Source organism: Lottia gigantea (genome assembly GCF_000327385.1).
Source record: "Lottia gigantea unplaced genomic scaffold LOTGIsca_67, whole genome shotgun sequence".
NCBI classification, from domain to species: Eukaryota; Metazoa; Mollusca; class Gastropoda; family Lottiidae; genus Lottia; species Lottia gigantea.
Genome location: NW_008710284.1, coordinates 1,705,432 through 1,726,859, shown reverse-complemented (window position 1 = coordinate 1,726,859; position 21,428 = coordinate 1,705,432). Strand labels below are relative to the sequence as shown.

The 21,428-nt window shown below is 35.3% G+C and overlaps 3 protein-coding genes across 3 annotated transcripts; 2 read left to right on the top strand and 1 right to left on the bottom strand.

Annotated features, from left to right (window-relative positions):
* Nucleotides 1-1,413: 1,413 nt before the first annotated feature.
* Nucleotides 1,414-10,684, bottom strand: LOTGIDRAFT_129765 (hypothetical protein; the record flags this gene model as incomplete). The annotated part of the gene is made up of 11 exons (XM_009065083.1): nucleotides 1,414-1,537; nucleotides 4,434-4,585; nucleotides 4,838-5,035; nucleotides 5,252-5,355; nucleotides 5,546-5,660; nucleotides 6,108-6,185; nucleotides 6,976-7,120; nucleotides 7,369-7,479; nucleotides 8,052-8,222; nucleotides 8,481-8,626; nucleotides 10,604-10,684. The coding sequence occupies 11 exons, from the start codon at nucleotides 10,682-10,684 to the stop codon at nucleotides 1,414-1,416; spliced, it is 1,425 nt and encodes a 474-aa protein (XP_009063331.1).
* A 1,081-nt stretch (nucleotides 10,685-11,765) lies between these two features.
* On the top strand, nucleotides 11,766-15,164 carry LOTGIDRAFT_235655 (hypothetical protein). Its single transcript, XM_009065082.1, has 5 exons — nucleotides 11,766-11,798; nucleotides 13,187-13,317; nucleotides 13,457-13,736; nucleotides 13,885-13,986; nucleotides 14,277-15,164. The coding sequence occupies exons 2-5, from the start codon at nucleotides 13,309-13,311 to the stop codon at nucleotides 14,552-14,554; spliced, it is 669 nt and encodes a 222-aa protein (XP_009063330.1). The 5' UTR covers nucleotides 11,766-11,798; nucleotides 13,187-13,308; the 3' UTR covers nucleotides 14,555-15,164.
* A 3,101-nt stretch (nucleotides 15,165-18,265) lies between these two features.
* On the top strand, nucleotides 18,266-19,911 carry LOTGIDRAFT_167590 (hypothetical protein; the record flags this gene model as incomplete). The annotated part of the gene is made up of 3 exons (XM_009065081.1): nucleotides 18,266-18,327; nucleotides 18,673-18,674; nucleotides 18,935-19,911. 3 exons carry the CDS (start codon nucleotides 18,266-18,268, stop codon nucleotides 19,909-19,911), a joined length of 1,041 nt encoding a protein of 346 aa, XP_009063329.1.
* Between the last annotated feature and the right edge of the window lie 1,517 nt (nucleotides 19,912-21,428).

Sequence of the window (21,428 nt, the reverse complement as noted above, 5' to 3'; positions counted from 1 at the left end):
CCTATATATTGATTACCATTATATTATCTTAAATATATTATTATCATTATTTATATATTAGAATTAAAATTAAAACAGTTCACTAACTTTAAAATAAACCAGTAGTTCACACAACCTCACACCCTCACACAATTCAAACAAATCAAACGCATTGCATGTCAAACACACACACAGAGTAAACAGAGTAGCAACAGAGATCAAATCATCTTATGATTTTCAATTTCAAAACTGTATACAAAAGGATTTTTCAATCTAGGCCTTCATGATTTAATTTGTTTTCATTTCTACTCTTGACTTTATTTTACAATCAACGTTTATTCAAACCTGGACCAGAGCCTCTCAGGAGCAGCTGAAATTGTTAAGTAGAGGGGGTTGATGGGTTCAAATATTAGACCCCCCTCCCCATCCCCCGCATCCCCATTCAGCACTGACTTATGCTTATATGGAAGAATTGACCTGGGTCATTGGTGGAATAAAATGGAAACTTATGTTCTACTTTTGGCTTCAGAATTGGCTACACAAGTGTTGGGTTTTAAGTTAGCTCACCCCTCCATAGAGGCACTGGCCAAGGAAACTAATCATCAAAGACTTATGCTTGTATTCCTCTCATATATAAACTATTATGTATTTGGCAAGATATATTAAGCTAAAATGGCTGCCGAATGAACAACTCTTATTGGGATCAGGTTTGTTGGTTTGTAAAGTTCTCCCACCCTAATCAGAGTATTGAGTAGATCAAGAATGACTATTTTGTAGAAACCACCCACCAGCAATTATAAAACAAGACTCAAACAATTATTTCTATACAAGTTTAGGGGCACACACTTAGAAATGACGCATGTTTCTAGTAACATCAGCGCACACCAGTGGCAGCACCTGACAGGGCAGACTGACTTAATGGGGAGACAACTGTCAAGGTCTAGATTCAATATGCTGTAGCTTTGATTTAACGCATTAGGCACAAACTTCCATATGCGTTCTGACAAATAGAAAATCGTATATTAATCATATTTATAAATGCCTCCCTCCCTCCCTCCCTCCCCCCATCTGCTACCCCTACTGGTGCTGCCACTGGTACACACAAAAAGTGCAGTTTAATAGCAGTTATTGGTAGAACCAAATTAAATTTGAATTGTGTTCATAACTAATATAAGTATTCAATACTTTTGAATATTTCTCTAAAGTGCATATCTCTTTTCATCTATACACATATTAATGCTAATATTATGGAAAATGTGTTCCCTTTAGACCAACATATTTCACTTATTCAAGGGCAATAACTCATGGTTAAATTTAGGCAATAAACACAATCTGAATATACCTTTGTAAAAGTACAAAAACCTGTGCATTATACTTGTAAATATACAGTAATTGGCTATGACTGTTTGTATAAAAATAAGACATTGTTGAGACTTATTGCGTTTTTTTGTCCGTTTCTGCTTTTTTGTCCGAGTCGGGTTTGGGTTTCTGCGGGTGATAAAATGATAGAATTACGATTGCCACCATTGACAAGATATGTAACCACCAATATAGAGAGCTGAAATATAAAGGGAAATAATGCTGATATACTGAATTATAGTCTTGATCAATTAGTCACAATCTCTCAAATGATGATAGAATTCACTTGATCAGAATATATTTGGATAAAAATAATTTTCAAGTAAAATAACGACCTGTTTTTAGACTGATTTCATTAAAAAAAATTACCTCTTTCCCCACTCATAATGTGACAAGTTTATCTACTAATATATTTTCATGCTCATATGCTTATACACTAAAATGGCTATGCACACTATAGATATAACTTATATTTGAATATTCACATTCACAAGATGCATATAGTTCTGGTTTTATTCATGATCGTCATGAATGAATGAATGAATGAATTGAATGAATTGAATGAATGAATGAATAAATGTATAATAGATTACATCAAGTGATATTGAATGAAAGAATAGACAAATGAATAGATGGATGAATAAATAAGGAAATTGAATGAATGAATGAATATAATGAAAAGAAATTTATTAACAAAATTTCAAAGGATCAATGAGATGAATGAATGAATGAATACTAAGGTATATAAAGCAAGGAAGGGTAAAGATGGATAGACGTAAGACAACACTACACTAGACAAACTACACATCTACTGACAGTGTACACTTCTAAATTACTAACAGATACAAGCTTGGAGTTAAAGCTACATTGGACTACTATATATATTAAAGCTAATACCAATCATTGGAATGAAGCTAATAACAAATTGGAATGAAGCTAATAACAAATTGGAATGAAGCTAATAACAAATTGGAATGAAGCTAATAACAAATTGGAATGAAGCTAATAACAAATTGGAATGAAGCTAATAACAAATTGGAATGAAGCTAATAACTAATTGGAATGAAGCTAATAAAAAATTGAAAAAAGAAACTAGTAAAATGACAAAAAAGACGAAGGACACTTTGGTCTGGAAAAAAAAAAAAAGATTTTCTGGGTCAGAGTAAGGTCCCATTATCAGAGTGTAAATGTTGGAAAGTTACGAAAAAAAGAAATCGATGAATTAACAGTCAAATAATCCCTAATCCAATGTCAAAAATACACCATACAGCTATTTCTTATTTATATATTCCTGGATGCTATGCTATACCCAAGCCTCGTACAATGCGCGGTTTTTGTAAAGAAAAATTACTGTAATGCTAATTGCTAAATGAGCAGCTATAGTGCTATGCGCTCTGGTAACGCTATTTGTCAAGCGAAGAGAAATTATGTAATTGCTAAATAACCAGGTTCTTGCAATGTTATTTAAATTCTGCCATGCTAAATAATGCTATGAAATCGACTGCTATTTTGACCCGATGACCTCAAATATTCAATTGCTTTTTAACAAAATATCCCACCTATGCTGCTATGAGTATCCCATCTATGCTGGGACAGCATCCCACTTATGCCTTTACCATCATCCCACATATTATGGGACTATTTCCCACTCATCCCATTACCATTCTCCACCATGCCATTGTCAACATTGACAGTTTCCCATTCGTTCCCTTACAAACAAGACATATCCCATCTCTGCTGTATTTCGCCCACTTTTCTGGGACAGTTTCCTGCCCATGCAATCACCCACATCCCACATATAATGGGACTATTTCTCACTTATCCCATTACCATCTATGCTGGGATTATTTCCAGCTCATGTCATTACCATCATCCCACATATTACAGGAGTATTTCCCACTGCCATAACCAACATCCCATATACTCTAGGACAGTATCCCACCTTTGCTGCCAAACAACCCACCTTTGTTGCTGTGGGTATCCCACCTATGCAGTGCAGAAGGAAATGTAAGCATATAAGTACAAAATAGCAAGCAAAGATGCAGCTTCTACATTAAGCAAACAGCAATGAAAATCTTTTTAGTAATTACAAGCTTAAACAGACGGACTAACATTGACAAAAATAAGCATATCCTAAAACAAGCACAAGATTTATGCTGAAAGAATATTCAAAATGTTTGCCTTGGATTTAATGACTAAGGTATAAAAACAAAAAATGAAAGGTCATTTAGACATCATTTTCAGTCCCTTATCTTTCTTTTTGTGTCATTTTTAAGTTTTTATTCCCTTTTTAAGGATGGAAATAACACATATTCTTAATTTCAAAAAAGATTTTCAAGACTGTTTCTTCACCATGCCATTTAAATGTTAAACAAACACCATCACAAGAACGAAATTAATGTTAGTCAAGGGCAGTAACTCTGTATCTTACTTGTAAACACGAATCGCTGGCATCAGTTGTAACATGAGAAATGGAGTGCACATCCAGGGATTGGCCAGTCGAACAAAAATAAAAGTGAGGCAATCGTACAGATAGGCTAGAGTTGCGGTTCTTTGAAATAAAGGTCGTATTTTGCGTCGGACCTAAAAGAAACGGAAAGATAAAGGACACATTTATGGTAAAGTTTTTGAAAGGCGATGAACTATGATACAGTCAGCTTTATAAGATCAATTTCAAACTGCATTTAATTTCGTAAACTCTCTTAAAGAGTTGAAAGATCCAGTCAATACCCAGAGAGAGGTAGCAGGTGTTTTTGAAGAGTGATCATACCTAATTTCATCAGTAAAATTTGCCACAATTTGAACGTTCCCACTTAGAGAGTGACAATATCAAAACACTTGCTGTTGGCATTTTCAAAATATGGATATGACAAGCTCAGTTACAGTGGCCTCAGGTGTCCTAAAACTGAGAATGAACTTCCAAACTAAAACCAGCTAAATCTGTCCAAATGGCCTAATTACCCACCCCTCAAAATTCACCACTGTACACCAGTCACAACATTTTGTACCCACTACACAGCAGTTGATTGCTCGAAAAGAGCAGTTTAACCTTGACCTTATGAAGCTGACCTTGACATTATGGTGATTGGACTCACCTATATACAGTTAAGCCGGGCTTTAATTCAAGTAATATGAAAGGAGTGGCCAGCCACATTAAAGCTAATCTTGTAAAAATAAACGTTGAGCAATCGTAAATAAATTTGAGAACAGGTGACGTGAGAAAAAATGGACGAATTTTACGTCGTACCTGAAATCGGCAAATAAAACATAAATTTTGGACAGATTTTCAAAACATTTCGTTTCATCATTAAGACTTGTGGTTTACAGACTTTCAGTCGAGAGCTCTGATTGGCTGTATTTAACTTAGTTAACATTCAATCCAATCAAATTTCTGCATTTACAACCTTTCATGACACAAGAACAGTGGCTATTACAGTCAAGGTATAAGACACAGTTCATTATAGCTTGACACGGTGAAGATAGTGGTTCCAATACTCACCAATTTAGCTGCTACAGTCAGTAACAGCCCCGTGGCAAAAGTTAAATAATACCCAGGGTAGAAGCCATGCCACGTGGCACTACAGACAAATACCGCTACCACTTTTAACTTGGGTACTCTATCATATACTACTCTTCTCAACCACACCAAGGTAGTTTTATTCCATGCATCTAGATTTAACTTCAAACTATTACAAAACTGGAATGAATGAATGAATGAATGAATGAATGAATGAATGAATGAATGAATGAATGAATGAATGAATGAATGAATGAATGAATAAATAAATAAATAAATAAATAAATAAATAAATAAAATTTTAATTTTAATTTTAATTTTAATTTTAATTTTTAATTTTTAGGCATGAAGAGGTATGCGTCTTTTTTATTTCAAAAGTTTAATCAAAACGCTCACCTCTACATTCCATATATCTACATTGTTGACAAGATCCCACTTGGGCTGACCCTTCTCATCAAATCCCTGAAACCCTAACCCTGCTGCATTGTTTACTGCTTCACCTAAAACAAATTGGATTTGTTGAAACCTGAACATTAGAAAGAACAACCACCATCTAGTGCAGTGAGAACACATATGTCTAGTAACAGATATGTGTTTAAGTAGCCAGTTTAAATTCTATCTGGTATTGTCTTTGAATGACAATGTGCTATAGAAGAGTGAGCACACCACATCTCTGACTCTATAACTTACCTAGTTTCCAAGCGAAGTAGTATTTTTGTTTGGCTAACATTAAACATATTAATAAATACACAGTCTTCTGAATAAAACTCATCTCAAAAAACGACTGTGCTGAAATTAAAAACAACTATCAATTAAAATAAGAAAACCCAAATACAAAAGCAATGAAAAATACTCTTCTTTGCGGTCAAAAAAATGGATGTGTAGCATAGTCGATAGATCAAAGAAGACTGACATGTACCTATCCCAAATCAAATTTCAAAAGGTGCAAATTTCAACAATGAACTGTGAACACTATAACTGATTAGTCCAGTTAAACAATTCCCATCTTTAAGGTATGATTGGTCAAAAAGATGGTGAACATGTCCCTTTAAAAAGGTAAAATCATACTTACATACGAGTCCCTCTGGTGGACAGAGATTTGGAGCTACAAACATCATAATAGCACCACAGACTAAGGCAGTGAGAAGTCTTTTTAATGTTTGTTTCTGAAAAAATATCAGGAATATTATTGATAACAATCTATAGAGGCAAGACAAATCAAGAGTAAGACAAGACAAATCAAGAGTAAGACAAGACAAATCAAGAGTAAGACAAGACAAATAAAGAGTAAGACAAGACAAGACAAGAGTACAAGCTGTTTATTAGTGGACTCCTCCAAAGAGAGGTACCATCAGGTGTTGCAAAAAGAGTAAGCATGGTCTGCTTCACCCCCTAACCTTAAGACCCCAAAAACATTAAAGATGCCCACACCATAGTGATTACCAGTTGTGTATGGTTGTGAATAATGAAAGTGGTCATGTGCTCCGAACATAACACACAAGTCATGAAAGTTACGTTCAAAACTTATGACTGTTATTCTTATTCAAAGCAATACATGACTTGTAATCGCAATGATCTGAACACTAATTTAGATATTTAAGAGCTCTAATCACACATGACTGGTAAAGTATTATGAGGTACATTACTCACCCCTGCTCCGTATGATTTGATAGGAGTATTAACTACAGGTTTTTTATTCCCTTCGTTGTACTTACTAGATGTTACAGAGGCTCCATTGCTCTGAAGAATACAGTGAAATAATTCATATTTAATTGTAGAAAACCTTATTTCATTTTTAAAAAGAGTTACTGAAAAGCTCCCTAAGGGCATAATATTGATCCTAGTAGGGTTCAATTCTAAAGGCAGGATTGCATTGCAATTTACGAGCCCTTTTTCAATGCAATATTTCCTATGATTAGCCAAAGGTAAATTGTATCACAACCATGTAAATCAAATTCTAACTTGATTAGCCAAAACTGTAATACACTGCTAATCAAATTGTTCAATCTAAATTGATCCCTTGACCCCAGATTTAAAAGGGCGGGTAAAACTTGCTGAGCCACCCTAGCTGCACGCTGATCATTTGAAAATCAACTATTTCTATATTTACTGATACTTACGTTTTCAATATAGGGTATTTTAGCCTCCATGAAGTTTCTCCCTTCCATAAACGATATAAAATCAGCAAAAAAACATAATGGACCACACATAATACCATGGAAATAAAATACATAACTATAGAACGACAGCAGACTAGGCATTTTCCTGTAATAGAATGAATGAATGACGGATTGAATAAATAAAGGAATGAATGAATGAATGAATGAATGAATGAATAAATAAATAAATAAATAATATGAACCAAAGGCCTATCTCCATTCTGAAAAGTAATAGAGATGGCTAGTATTTACCACTATTAGACAGTAAAGCAGAACTATAGCACTCAAATGGTTTGGTTAAGTGAATATTTAGACAACAATATCTGTAATACCTTTAAAAAGCCTTTCTCTTACCTGATTGCTTGTGATTTTTGATCTTGTGTTAGTTTATTGTTGTCTTTATATAAACCGTCGTGTAAACTGAAGGCCATACTCGACATTTTCTGTGTCATAATCATCAGAGGACTGAAATAGTTTACATCAGGGCTTGTGATTTTAATAATTTCCAACCAGACATGTTGGATCTTGTATCAATTGCCTTAAATTAAAGGGATTATAAAGAGGTTTTCTATAATTTTTATGCTTATTGGTGACACTGACAGCATAACTCAAAAAATAACTCAAAACAGGGGAAATGATTGACTATCAGGAAAAGGGGAAAAGAAGAGGGAGGAGAAGGGAATAGCCTACCAAGTAATACCTAAGGTATATCCACCATAATCGTATACTTGAGGGAAGGTGGAAGAGGGAGGAGAAGGAAATAGCCTACAAAGTAATATCTAAGGTATATCTATCCACCATAATCATATACCTGAGGGAAGGTGGAAGAGGGAGGAGAAGGGAATAGCCTACTAAGTAATACGTAAGGTATATCCACCATAATCCTATACCTGAGGGAAGGTGGAAGAGGGAAGGTGGAAGAGGGAGGAGAAGGAAATAGCTTACTAAGTAATACCTAAGGTATATCCACCATAATCGTATACCTCAGGGAAGGAGAAAAGAGGGAGGAGAAGAGGGAGGAGAAGGGAATAGCTTACCCAGTAATATCTAAGGTATATCCACCATAATCGTATATTTGTCTCCATATATGGGTAACAGATAAATAAACCATATTATAGATAAATATAGCATTGTGCATCCAGTCCTTACTGCCATATTTCATCAATATATAAGATACAAACGATAACATAAACAAATGCCAGATTTGACTGAAACGAAACAAAATAGGTTGAGTTTAAAAAATGAAATGAATGGAGTTTTACATCCTTCTTTAGCACGCTATGTAGTTTGCAACAAGGGAAATTTTACCAGGACAGTAGCATTAGCCTTCTATTTTTTGATTTGCATCTATTTCAACTAGGATAAAGAAAAACATTCACGACCATTTCAGAAATCTATGAGCAGAGCAGCTCAGGGAGATACATCCATAGGCTTCTTTTAACTAGTCTAAAATAAATTCTACTTACTATCCAAAACAAAACAAAGTAAGGCTCACGCCTAGAGTAATCTGGACTACATGGCGAACTGTGAGACTGGTCGTCGAAGGTGAAAGAACTATTCGAAATGGGAAGGCTAGGATCAAGGCCACTAGTTGACACACCAGAAAATTCACCTGAAATATAAATGATGTAGGTTAGAATTCTTTTCATTCACAAAAGGTATTTCAGACTAGTATAATATCTTTCAGAGGCTAGGTAAGAGTCAGTAATTCTATTTGTCAAATCAGCATCTCTATTACAGAGTCCACATTGCTAATATTGTTTGATTGGTAAATTAATTATACAGCTGGTTATGAATATGTTAAAAACCACAATACATGTCCCAAGATAATTGAATATGGCAATTAATAACACATTGTAGCATTTGATTGACATTTATTGATTTTAGACTTGAACAGTTGACAACTAGATGTTTGTCAAGTTACTATTAATTACATAAATATTTGTAAAAAATCTCATCCAAAGTATGGCAAAATCAAGTAAAAGTTGTGAAGTAGTAGACTCCTCCAAAGAGAAATACCATCAGGTGTTTCGAGAAGAGTAAGCCTGGGTCCTCGTATTTAACCTTCACTAAACCTAGAGTAACCTTTGACTTAACTACTAAACCATTACTTAAACTTAAGAACTTTACAAAAGTCATGCTTAACTTTTTGTATAAAATGAAAGCTGTCGTAAAGTCACCTAGTTTACGAAGCGAACGTTAACTTGTTACCTCAGTAGGTGACTGTAGAAAAACTTTACTGGTTTTATACATGAATTATTTTGATCAATATGGTGTTAAATAGACCTTCACCAACAAGCAGTTACTCACAGTTAAATATACTACTAAACCATTGGAATAATTAGAAGATAGCAAATTTATTTCGCATACTCCATAGGTATTGATTTTAATAGACAGGTGTACTGGAAGATCATGATTTATGCCACTAACCAACAACACTGTTAAAGTTCAACATCCGCGATACAACTATTCATAACTACGCTGGTATGCATCTGGGTCATTTTAGTTATTGCAGTGTTATAATGACTTAATCTTTACTTTATAAATCCCGACTTAAGCCAAGGTTCAAATTTATACTCAAAGCACGACTGCTGCATACAGCATTATGACTGACTAGCTTAGCTTAACAAATTCCTGTTTCTGAGACTAAGGCACTATTGGTCAAATGGATGACGAGGGCTCTTTAATTTTCAGCACCTTTAAAATTGGGACAATATAGCTAATTTCAGTATATTATGACATATATATATATTCCCTCTTGACCTGTAGAACCTCATTAAGTTATGTACGGTACAATATCAATAATAAGGCCATTGATAACTCTATGCCTGATGATTGCCTATTGATTCATATTAAAACGTAGCCCCATAACATCATTCTCTGTATTTATACAAAAAAATCACTTGTTCAGTATAATAGTCTACCTAGTATCTATTACCATCTTCACAATGTCAAGCTATTACAAACTACATCTAATACCTTGACATCATTAGCCACTTTTCTGGTGTCACGAAATGCAGCAATTTGATTGGATGGTGTGCTACTAGATTAGAATCTTCACAATGTCAAGCTATTACAAATTACATCTATTACCTTGACATCATTTGACACTTTCTATGTATTATGAAATGCAGCAATTTGATTTGATTCTTTCTAAGCAAATACAGCCAAGGCTATTGCGAAATGCATCTAATACATTGACATCTTTAGACACTTTTCTTGTGTCACTAAATGCAGCAATTTGATTGGATTATATGTTAGCAAATACAGTCAATCAGAGCTCTTGACAACGGTCTGTAAATCACAACAATAATGTTATAGTGTTCCTGTCAAGGCCTCTGATTGGCTGTCAGTTTCTGGAGTTACCTGATTGACCTGGGCACTGCTAGTGCCACTCAAAAAAGTTTATTGAATACAAAAAATGGAAAAGAATTAGAAATAGGCTTAAACTAAGAGCAATTAGTACTATAACCTTATCACCACATAGAGTAAAGATTCATACAACCGTCTTAAAAATAAGTAGACCATTAATTGCACTAGGCTAATTTAGGAACATTGCCGAAAAAACGAAAGTGCAAAAAAACATTACCTGATCAATGGGCAGACCTATGGTTTCAGAAAGTGGTGTCAGTAGCCGAGAACCGGCGTAAAATTCTCCCGTTTTCACCATCATTGTGTCGTCTGCTAGCTTATGCTCTTCTCCGACCAACTCGCTATCAGGACATCACATTCATCGACTGATTAATTTATTGGAGAAGTTGAGATTTTATCAACTCTTTGACACACTTTTCTAGTTTCTGCACCTGACTTTGATCCCACAATGCTAAGGTCAAAATGGCGTCGTAAACAAACTATAGTCTTGATTTCTTAGACACACCAATGATAGAATATTATGGAAGCCAAATTAAGGCTTAAGATGAAAAATGTCGAGACAAGAGTGAAGTTTTAGGCGCTATCTTTCAGCTGAAAATGGGGTTTCAGAGGAGTGATGCTATACAGTGTGCCATTGGGTAGATTTTGACAGGACCCTGACAGTTAACTCGTTTCTCCAAAGCCGACATATCTCTGCTTTGACACTCGTGCTTTTTGGCCTTCCATATCATTTTTGTATTGCTTGGAACGGTCTAAGGGGAGTAACTCTTGTTTATTAAGAATCCTGTAACTGTTGTCTTTAGCCAAATGCTTTAACATTCAGTCAAGGGCAAATTTCACGACTTTGCTCTCAGGATTGGCAAACTCTGTCTCGCTTAAGATGCCCCGCGTGTCAGGAGGTGATTCGTAAGAAGGAGAACGACACCCCACCCCTCCAAGCCCGTCGTGTCAAGAGGTGATTCGAAAGGAGGGGCACGGCCAGCCCACCCCCCTCCTCCACCCTAATTGACATTTGTCACAGTAATTAACTAGCAGTAATAAATATCCTTTAAACCAGCTACGGGGACATATTATATAATACAATGGAATAGTAGGGCCTAGGGCAAACATGTTTTATATTTTACCCCATATAGACCTACACTGTATTTTATGAATGACTCATTTCTAAGTAAATATTATTTATCTAATGCACAAAATACAACATAATAGACTTGAATCTTGATGTATTATCAAAATCTAGTATAGCAATTTAAAAAAAAGAATGTAAAAGGACTTGATAATCTAGTCTATAGCTCATCTCGATTAATTTTCAATACATTTTAAGTATGTAATAAACTTCCTCATTGCCCTTTTATGACGTATACACGAATTTTGGATGATAGACAGCAAGGCGAGGTGCGGAAGATTTTTTGGTAAGTTTTTATCAAATTCTCTTAATTTTTGTCGAAATTCGAACTTTTAAGGTGCCACGGGCAAAGGGGCAGACCCTAGGATTCATCAATTTTGACTAGAGGTACGGACTTTCTGCCCTTTTTGTTCAATCTAAGCCTTTACATATTTGTGAACCTTTCTATATATTCAAGACGATGAAAGTGTTTACCGTTGGGGAGAAAGTGAAATTTACCGTTATGAAAATGTCACTTTACCTGTCCTGTTTCAAATACAATACGACATTTCGATCATTTTGAAAATTTTGCATTCTCTTTCAATCCATTGCCGACATTACTAACATTGGGAATGCCCCTCCCTAATAGCCATAGAAACCTACCCCTAACACCCGACCCCACAAAACTGAAATTACACATGATTCTCTGATAACGGTGGAAATTCCCTTAACTCAGTGCTAATTATATAGATATCGCCAAATGGCTTAGAAATTTAGGAAACACTTAAAATAGATTACATCAATCTTTTGACAAAAGTCACTCTCTTGTGTCAATATCGGAGTGTATGGTTTACTTCTAAATTGACTCAACAAGGATCATATTCTGACCACGGAAATCTGGCATTGTGTCAATGAGCTATATTGATATATATATAGACCTACAATAATAAAATATTTTGATATCTATATACACCAACAACAGGATGTGGGTGAGGGTTATTATCTTCGACTTATTATACGCTTTCCATTTAAACAGGATATTTCGAGAGATGGTTGAAAAATAGAATTGATTTGGTGTGTTCTGGCTTGATTTTAGGGTTTAATTTAAAAATCATCTCGTTAAATTTGTTAAAAAAAGTGGGGATATAAACCATTTTTCTTGGGGTACAAAGCCCCCCCCCCCCCTTCCCCTCTCCCTTCCCCTCTCCCTTCCCCTCTCCCTTCCCTTCACCTCCCTCCTCTTCTCTTCACCTCTTTTAAGATTAGAATAATTATCTTTATATAAGCCAAACTCGGGTGATATAGACAGTCACAATTATTTGAAATGTAAAACCTAAAATATTTCTATTGAAATAAAATAAACGACTCTTCCTCATATTTGGTTCCTTTCCTTTTGGCAAATAAATAGTTGATATTTATGAATTCATTTATTCATTATTGGAACACATCGGACCAGAAGCACTGGTCGTGGCATCAATAGTTTGAGGGGGATTCGAACCCACGGCATCTATCTATAGACGACAATCCAACTCGCAAGCGACCACAAAAAGCCAGTGTTCTAAACCAACATAAGACGAAAGTATTGACGTTGACAACATAGAATAGGAATACGATGCAAGGGAGATAACTATATTTTGTATGTCAATTTTAACTGTGGTACGTAGTATTGTAAATAACTCTCTTCTTTTATTTCAGTTTAGTGAATTTTTGAGGAATTTATAGTTATAGTTTAGAGTTATATTTAGAGTTTAAAGTTGGATTAGCCATGTGAAGTCAATACTTTTACAAAATGTTAACAACTTGAAGAAAAATCAAGAATGAATAGGGTACGTATTGGTCATTATCTTGTCCTAATAATTGAAATAAAAATCCGCACAAGCAAACAATTCCAGTCACCCAAAAATACCCCTACCCCCGTAGAGACGAAACTAATTCCTCATGCTAAATTATTGATTGTCGTTTCAGGGAAACAAAGCGCAGACGTTGGGACCCCTGTCCAACAACAGTTCATCTCTTAGGGACCAGCCACGAAGAAAGAGCACATCTCAAGTCAACGAAGGGAACCCTCCGCCCCTCCCCTCCAGAAAATTAAGTGATTTACCGCCCTTGAATAAACCCGTTACGGTGGGTAGACCCGCTCCTCCCCCGACTAGGAACCCGAATGCTTTACGACCTAAAGCCAGTAATCCGAATGCACCAGCTCTTCCAGTTCGTGACAGATCGTCTTGGACTCCGCCAAATGACCGTAAGTTTATTACAATTAAAACCAATGGATATATATCCAGTATCAATAATACCAAATAATCTTAGTGGAATCTTTGTCTACAAATATAATTTGACGTAAAAGACATTGGAAATATTCCCATTAAGTTTTTTCTCCAATTTATTTACAGCTTTTGAAGAGAGGTTTAAATTCCACAAAATATCTGATTTTCCGCCCCCTGAGGTGGCCAAAATGGACAAAAAATCGTATCCTTCGTCATTAGTCAAGCAAGGTATATTTTCTTTTTCTTCTTTATGAGCCCCTGGATCAATAGCGTATTTAGGTAGTTTGCCGATGCCTATGTTAGAAAATTTTCCTTACCCCTAACCATCACTAGTGTCCTATTAAATCCGCAAAGAGACACTGGGACGCTCTGATAGTGATACACCATATTCCTACCTCGCGACCCAATATCGGCCTTCATTGGTATATCTATAAATAGAAGGAAGTAAAACTCCATTAAATTTGATATCATGATTTGTGATTTATAGCTCAGTTTAATTTTTATTATTACTTTTTCAGCTCACACGAAACCACCTTCGCCACCACCCCCGCCCCCGGATCAGGGTGAAATACTGGGACCCCTTCCCCCACCGCTACGCAGTGAGGCTCCGAGGTCACTTCCTTCAAGGGGTGACTTATCTCCGCCACCTCTTGCTGTCCCGTCGGTACGCAGTGAAGCTCCTAGACTACCCCCTTCAAGGAGTGGCTCGCCCCCACCCCCTCCCTTACCACAGAGGAAATCCACCACGGATCGCAGTATATTCGGTAAGATCTCCCCACATCAGACTAAAATGTAAATCATGGGGGTAAGGCTGAACATTTGGCTTAAGGCTCAGTAAGTGGGTGGATTTAGAAGTGCGTGGACTTTCAAGCGTTTGATTGGACTTACAAGCGTTTGATTGGACTTACAAGCGTTTGATTGGACTTAACATTGTACGACTGAGCGTGAATCTTTGGAGCTACCCTTGCTAAAATATGGAACTGAACATTGGGTTTGAAAGGACTCAAATGTGTTTGGATTTGGACTAATCAGTGACAGAACTTGGTTGATTGGTTTCTAATGTGAAAGTGAAGTTAAAAGGGCCTTGAACTTTGAAGTATATGGATAAACATTGGCCAAAAACTTTTTTAAAAAGACAAAACTATGAGATTTTTTTGTGTATATTCTCTCCACATTTCGTTATTTATATAAACACATAATTAGGACAGTGTTGGAAGTAACGTTCTAACTTTAAGATTTTTCATCTGAATGGAATCAAGACATATGATTGGTTGACCTCTTCGTTACTCGGCCAGTGTTTTACATAGGAGATTTATAAACCTTCTCACTTCCTCGCCATATTAAGGATATTTCTCTCATTACATATTACAATATTATATACAATAAAATATATTTAGTTTTTCTATATTTCGTGAATATTCATCCACGGTAAACCTTGAAACTTGTTGGGGGGTGGGGGTGCTCTTGGCCTGTCGAGTAATCCCAGGGCCACTCAATATGAGTTAGATCCAATATTACTTAAGAAACTAATGCATGAACACATACTGTCCTAATTTGTAGTCTATTATAGTGAGCATGGAGACATGCTAATTCCCTTGAACACCTGCTGTCACCTAACGGCTTTGTTGGCAAGCTATGCACAGATTCGATAAGCGAATATGGCTACGTTTGGAATCGTTATTTACAAGTAAGAATCGATAAGCTACGTTACAAAATTATTAAGAAATCCATTGTAGACTGCTACTTCAGCCTGTAAAGGGTTGTCTTTGGATTATTCCCAATTCATATAGTGTCGGTATGGATTAGAACTTAGTCTGTGATATCAGCTTCACGTGGGAGTGGACATTAACTTAACACGAATGAACAGAACTCTTAATTTTCAATGGATCAACCTATCTCAGTATAACACAAATATCCTAAATAAAACCAGATGCTCCCGTTTCCTCTCGGAGTATACAGCTGAAGCTCTACTTTCGGTTGAAGTTTCCGCCGTCCGCGGCTGGTGAACATAGAGTATAACACTTGCTGGTCGGTGTTCATTAGACCACGTCCTATGAAATACATCACAGCATTACGGTACTGTTTCTCAAACTTCAACAGCACGTCCCGTCGACCGAAAAAATACCCTCCGCCGATCCAAACCATATTTTTCTTAAAGATTTTGTCCATGGTCGGCTCTGGTGTTGGTTTGGGGAACACTTCGTTCATTGACACTTTTTTCGGATCAAATTTTTCCGGAATTCGTAACACAAATCTCTTCTTGCGATCCACTACGTCGCGGAAATATCCAACGTCTAACCAAGCGTAATGCTCGGTGTGAAAGTAGTCTTCACGTATTGCGTCTCCGACTACGGCGAATTTCGAATGTTGTGCGGACGAGTATCCGGGTACCACAGTATTTGGATGGTGCTTCGGGTAACTAGGGTTTTTATATATTTCGCTAATTTTATCTACGATTTGATAACTCCAGAATTTATTTCTGTCGGTGAATAAAATTTTGGTGATATTTTGCAAGTTATTTCGATATTTTCGCATCCGCGAAATGAAACGTTTACAATCTGAATAGACTACTAATGGGTGCATTAGGTTCGAAAACGTCGACGCCCAATCGAAGTATGTGTCTGTTGAAAAATGGAGTTCGTTACCTTTTTTGAAACGACCCAAATCAAAGTAGGCGGTCACGACAGTCATGGCAAGAGTCTCGTTACCCACGTGATATAAAACTCGTGGTGATTCCATGCCCACTGTATACGAAGGCGCTGAAGTTTTCCAAATATTAAAGATATCCCACTGAAAGAGATAAAGAAATACTTATATATAGGCAGCCCCGTCGTTAGGGTGGGGTCCGTGGGGGCTGGGCCCCACCAAGTGAGAATATAGGCCTACTGTTACAAATGGTCTAACGTGAAAGTCGAGCAGATTATGCGGCTTATTAAACCTTGGGACTTGGCAATATAGAAGTCATGAAAAATATGGCCCTAGTGGCTGCTTTAACGTAAACGTTTGTTAAAATATCAAAATGAGTAAATAACTCTATTTTACCGATGGGAAAACACTGTCACCAGTTTTTCGCTTCATTTTTTTGTTTTCATGTTTGTTTTGTGGGGTGATATCTTGTTGATCAGACCACAGAGTAACTTGCATCATAACTGTAAACCATAAAAACACTATAACTAAATTTCGATACTTGATCAGTAATCCTGGAATGAAGATAAGATTATTAAAGGGATTGTATAGAGGTTTTCTTAAGTTCTAATGTGTATCGGATAGATTCGATAATTTGTACCCAAGATGCTAAATGCTGGTAGACAGGATCCTCGGGAACCTAAATTGTTATCCTTGTTAAATAAACGTTTCTTGCTCTGTCTGATAGAAACGCTGGTTTATCATATATGATATACCGATGGCGGGAGACATTCGGATCTTTAAATAAAATGATCGATTATAAAATGAAATCTTAAAGATATACTTACTTCGAATATTGACCATGTCAAGAAAATTCCTAATCCAGACATTGAATATTGTTCTGACCAGCAGAATATTCCATTGACGTCTAAATCATTCACTGACTTTATAATATTGTATAATTTTTATTTGCCACCATTTTGAATTTTGTTTACATTTGTAGTCGTACTTGATTGATTTAATCATTCCATTTGTAAGTTGATCCTTTGAACACTTATTAATCTCCGATAACCGACACGACTTGATTCATATTCAACCAAACCTACCAAAAGTATTCAGCTGTTGATGTAAAGTTCATTAATGATGAGTATATTTTATCGGAAATCGTTGTAGATTGTTAATATTCATCACAGTAACTGATTAAAATTGATATTGGTGTGGGGATTAACTTTCTAAACAGTGATCACTTTGAATGTAAAAAGTAACCGATAACCAAAAGAATCATAAATCTAATTCATCATTAGGCTTTTGAGCGAGTAACCGTCAGTGCGCCCTTCACAGGACGGGAGTGGATAACTTTTTATTTGGGACTTCTGCTGAGTCCATCAACGATGGCTTAGCGTCCCATTAACCCGTTCTTCATGGTATGTTCAGCACATTATTAAATTGGAAATTGTATTTAGGATTAACCGATGCTTTGTATATATTATAATGGACGTTTTCGTCATGTTGTCTTCAAACATCATATAAAATTATGAATAAGTTGTGGTCTGATTCCCAATTTGAGTTATCTGCCCTTTGAAACCGGAAATCAACATCCGGTTCTGTTTCGGTAAAACTTTTAATTGAGTTTTTTTGTGATTTTTGCCTAAATATTGGCTATTTTAGATAATTTCCTATAAGTTTATCTTGACATATTCATATTACAGCGAGCAATTCCGTAAAAAAAACTTGTTTGAGGGCTTTATTGAACTTTTAGCAAAGTTTTTCAAAGTTGATCAAGCCCCGCCCCTTTCCAATTCCAATGTCAAAAAGGTTTAATGTTGAAATCAGCAATGATTCCTAACATTAAAGGGAATCGGGTGTAATTTTCTATTTCAGAATGGTAGACCGAGATAGTTTTGAGGTTTTTGGTCTATCTAGTTTAATTGCCAATTGTGAAAGGTAGGCTACTGTCAATTTTGCAAAGCAATTAATAGGATGAAGGTGACTCCAATTCCAGTCTCCAGAACAAAGAAATAGCTCAAGATATACTATCAGTTTACTGACTTAAGGAGAAGGATGTAAAATTTTATGAAATTAATCCAAATCTGGAGTAAAAAAGTAGGATATTAAACTAGAATACCATTCTAAAAACCACATCATTTCATTAGCTTAATAAGGAATTGAAAAGTAGGGTGTAAAACTCTATTTCATTTGTTTGTAGATGATGTAAATAATGGTTTGTAAGGAGAGTGAGTTCGGGTGTTGTAGAACTGCAACAATGATGAAAAAACTGTTTTTCAAAAGAGGTTAGTGAGTTTCTCATTTTCCCATTTCACTGCATGATAGTTAGTAGTCAAGTCTAAGTCAATTGACTATTGGCAATATTATAAGATTGACCCAGTATGGTGCACAGAAGAAGAATTAAAATAAGTCTTTTTAGACTTGAATGTAGCTTTGATCTTGCAAGGTGTTGACCCAGTAAGATTGAAAAACATTTTCTCGCAGTGTATCCAACCACACCCCCCTCCCCTCGCCCACCCTATATATTTGATATTTTGTTTTGTAGGTAGGATAGCAGCAGTGTTAAGTTTTATGTTTATTTTTTATTTCTGTTCACGACAAACGAACTTGTCTAATCAAGTCTACCAGTACCTCTACAATAATATGGACACAGTTTATTATTTTGACGCCAGACGTCCACGATTTTTATGTACAGTTTATCAAGGTGGTCTTGGAAACTTGTTATTTCAATACTCATTTTCATACATGCTATCCAAAACCATGAACCTCACTCTCCTAGTGCCAGAAGATAAAATGGCGCTGCTTCAAGAAGTTTTTCAAATTCCAAACGTAACAGTCAACAAACGAGGAATGCAAGTCTGCACTAAAACTCGTAAATACGTTGATAAAATTGATGTTGGTTTTGACTCAAGCGTTTTTAGAGTTCCCAATAACACTGATATTTATTTCGAAGGATATTTTCAGTCGTGGGTTTACTGGGCAGATTACAAAGTTGAAATCAGAAAACAGTTAAAATTTCATCCAGAAATAATCAGTAAAGCCAAAAGAGTTTTATCGAATGCAGTAAAGTTTCATAATAAATCACGTCAAAAAATTTCTTTAGTTGGTATACACGTCCGACGTGGAGACATGATTGCTTCCGAATATTTTCGTAAACATGGTTACCAGGTTGCTGACAAAAAGTATCTAGCAAACGCTATGAAATATATGACAGATCATATCAAGAAAGAGATTCTTTTTGTCGTCTGTTCTAATGATATGAAATGGACCAAGACAGCCATTAAAGTTCCCAACGTCATTTTTGTAAATAGCACTCGAAGGGAAGTCGATATGGCGGTGTTGACACTTTGTGACCATTTTATCATGACAGTGGGGACATTTGGATGGTGGGCAGGGTTTTTATCTAAAGGAACGGTCATATATTACAATCAACCATTTAGACCCAACTCAGAACTTGCCAAAAATTTTGCCAATGATTACAATGAAAGTTTTTTCTATCCTGGATGGATTGGAATGAGTTAAGATTAGTCTGTGATACATTTTAATACTTGTAGTTACATTTGATACGTAATCATCCAGTCTTTATACATTCAACAGTTCTCGATAGTTTCAGTAAAGCTGGAGATTATCTCTCTTTGGAGAGACTCTTTAATTCTCACATTCTACCATTCATTACCATGATAGATTTCAGAGCTCTAGCCAAACTTTAAGGTAGATTCTTTGGTCTTAACTGTCATTTACACATAAAAATATCACTTGATAGAACATTACTGCGATATAATTTAAGTAGAATTTTGTCTAGTCATCTAGATCTTCCAAAGGGTTAAGAGCTTTACCTCTTATTTAATTGTAGATATATCAAATTTACATTTTGAAAATAGACTCGTATGGTTTTTCACTTGATAGAAGTCAGTTTTAAGCTTTACTGCAATATAATTTTAGTAGGATTTCATCTAGTCATCTAGATCTTCCAAAGGGTTAAGAGCTTTACCTCTTATTTAATTGTAGATATATCAAATTTTATTTTTGAAACAGATAGCTGAAATTATCTTTCAGATCTATCGTAAGAATGAGGGCTTCATTTAATTGTTGACATATCAGATTTAAATTCTGAAAGGAGATACATATGGCTGAAATTATCTCATTTAATTGTTGACAAATCGAATTTAAATGGTGATAAATGACACAAATGGCTGAAATGATATTCTATCAAGTAGAATTAGAAGTCTTGCCAAAAGGGAATTCTATTTTTGTGCCAATTTTCATTAAGTGGCATATTAACATCTAGTCTTGCCTTTTAGATTTATTAAGTAAACACCAAAGATAATTTGTAAAGTACATATTGACATGTTTATTTTGAATTTTATTGTTTAGTTTAGTTATGAATCTCAGTCAATATCAAGATATATGCATTCTAATTGTTATATTAGCTTATAGACATTTATTTTGACGAAATACAACAAGGGAAAGAATGTCTAGTCGTTCGGATGGGACTATAAACCAAGGCCCCGTGTGCTACAGGCTGTGCACGTTAAAGATCCCTTGACAGTTGGAATTGAAAAAAAAACAGGCTAATTCTGCTGTCCTAGCAATCGTTTCTTCATTGTACCCTGCATGGCATAGCCCTTCTTTATGGTGCAGAAAAGTAGGATGTAAAACTCCATTCATTTCATTTCATTTTTAGAACCTTACCCACCTATTCATCCAATCAGCATTGGTTAAATTTTCTAACGAGTCAGTCAAACTAAAACTATCATATACAGAGAATATTTATGTTTTTAGAGTCAAAATATAAATATAAATAAATAATTTGCTGCTTGCCATAGTCACAAAAAATATTTTATTTATAATCATTCTTGCCTTATTTATATTCAAATAGATCTAGTACTTAATTCAATATTATTTCTACCTTTATTATAGCATTACTTCTATTTTTATACTCTTCAATATTTATTTTCTAAATTAGTCCAAATTATTTATTATTATTATTATGTTATATATATATATTTATTTCAATTGGAGAACTATACATTTATGTT

Coding starts and splice junctions, on each gene's coding strand:
- LOTGIDRAFT_235655 (XM_009065082.1), top strand. Junction 13,737..13,884: donor TTGGACTCCGCCAAATGACC/GTAAGTTTATTA, acceptor ATTTATTTACAG/CTTTTGAAGAGAGGTTTAAA. Junction 13,987..14,276: donor TTCGTCATTAGTCAAGCAAG/GTATATTTTCTT, acceptor TTACTTTTTCAG/CTCACACGAAACCACCTTCG.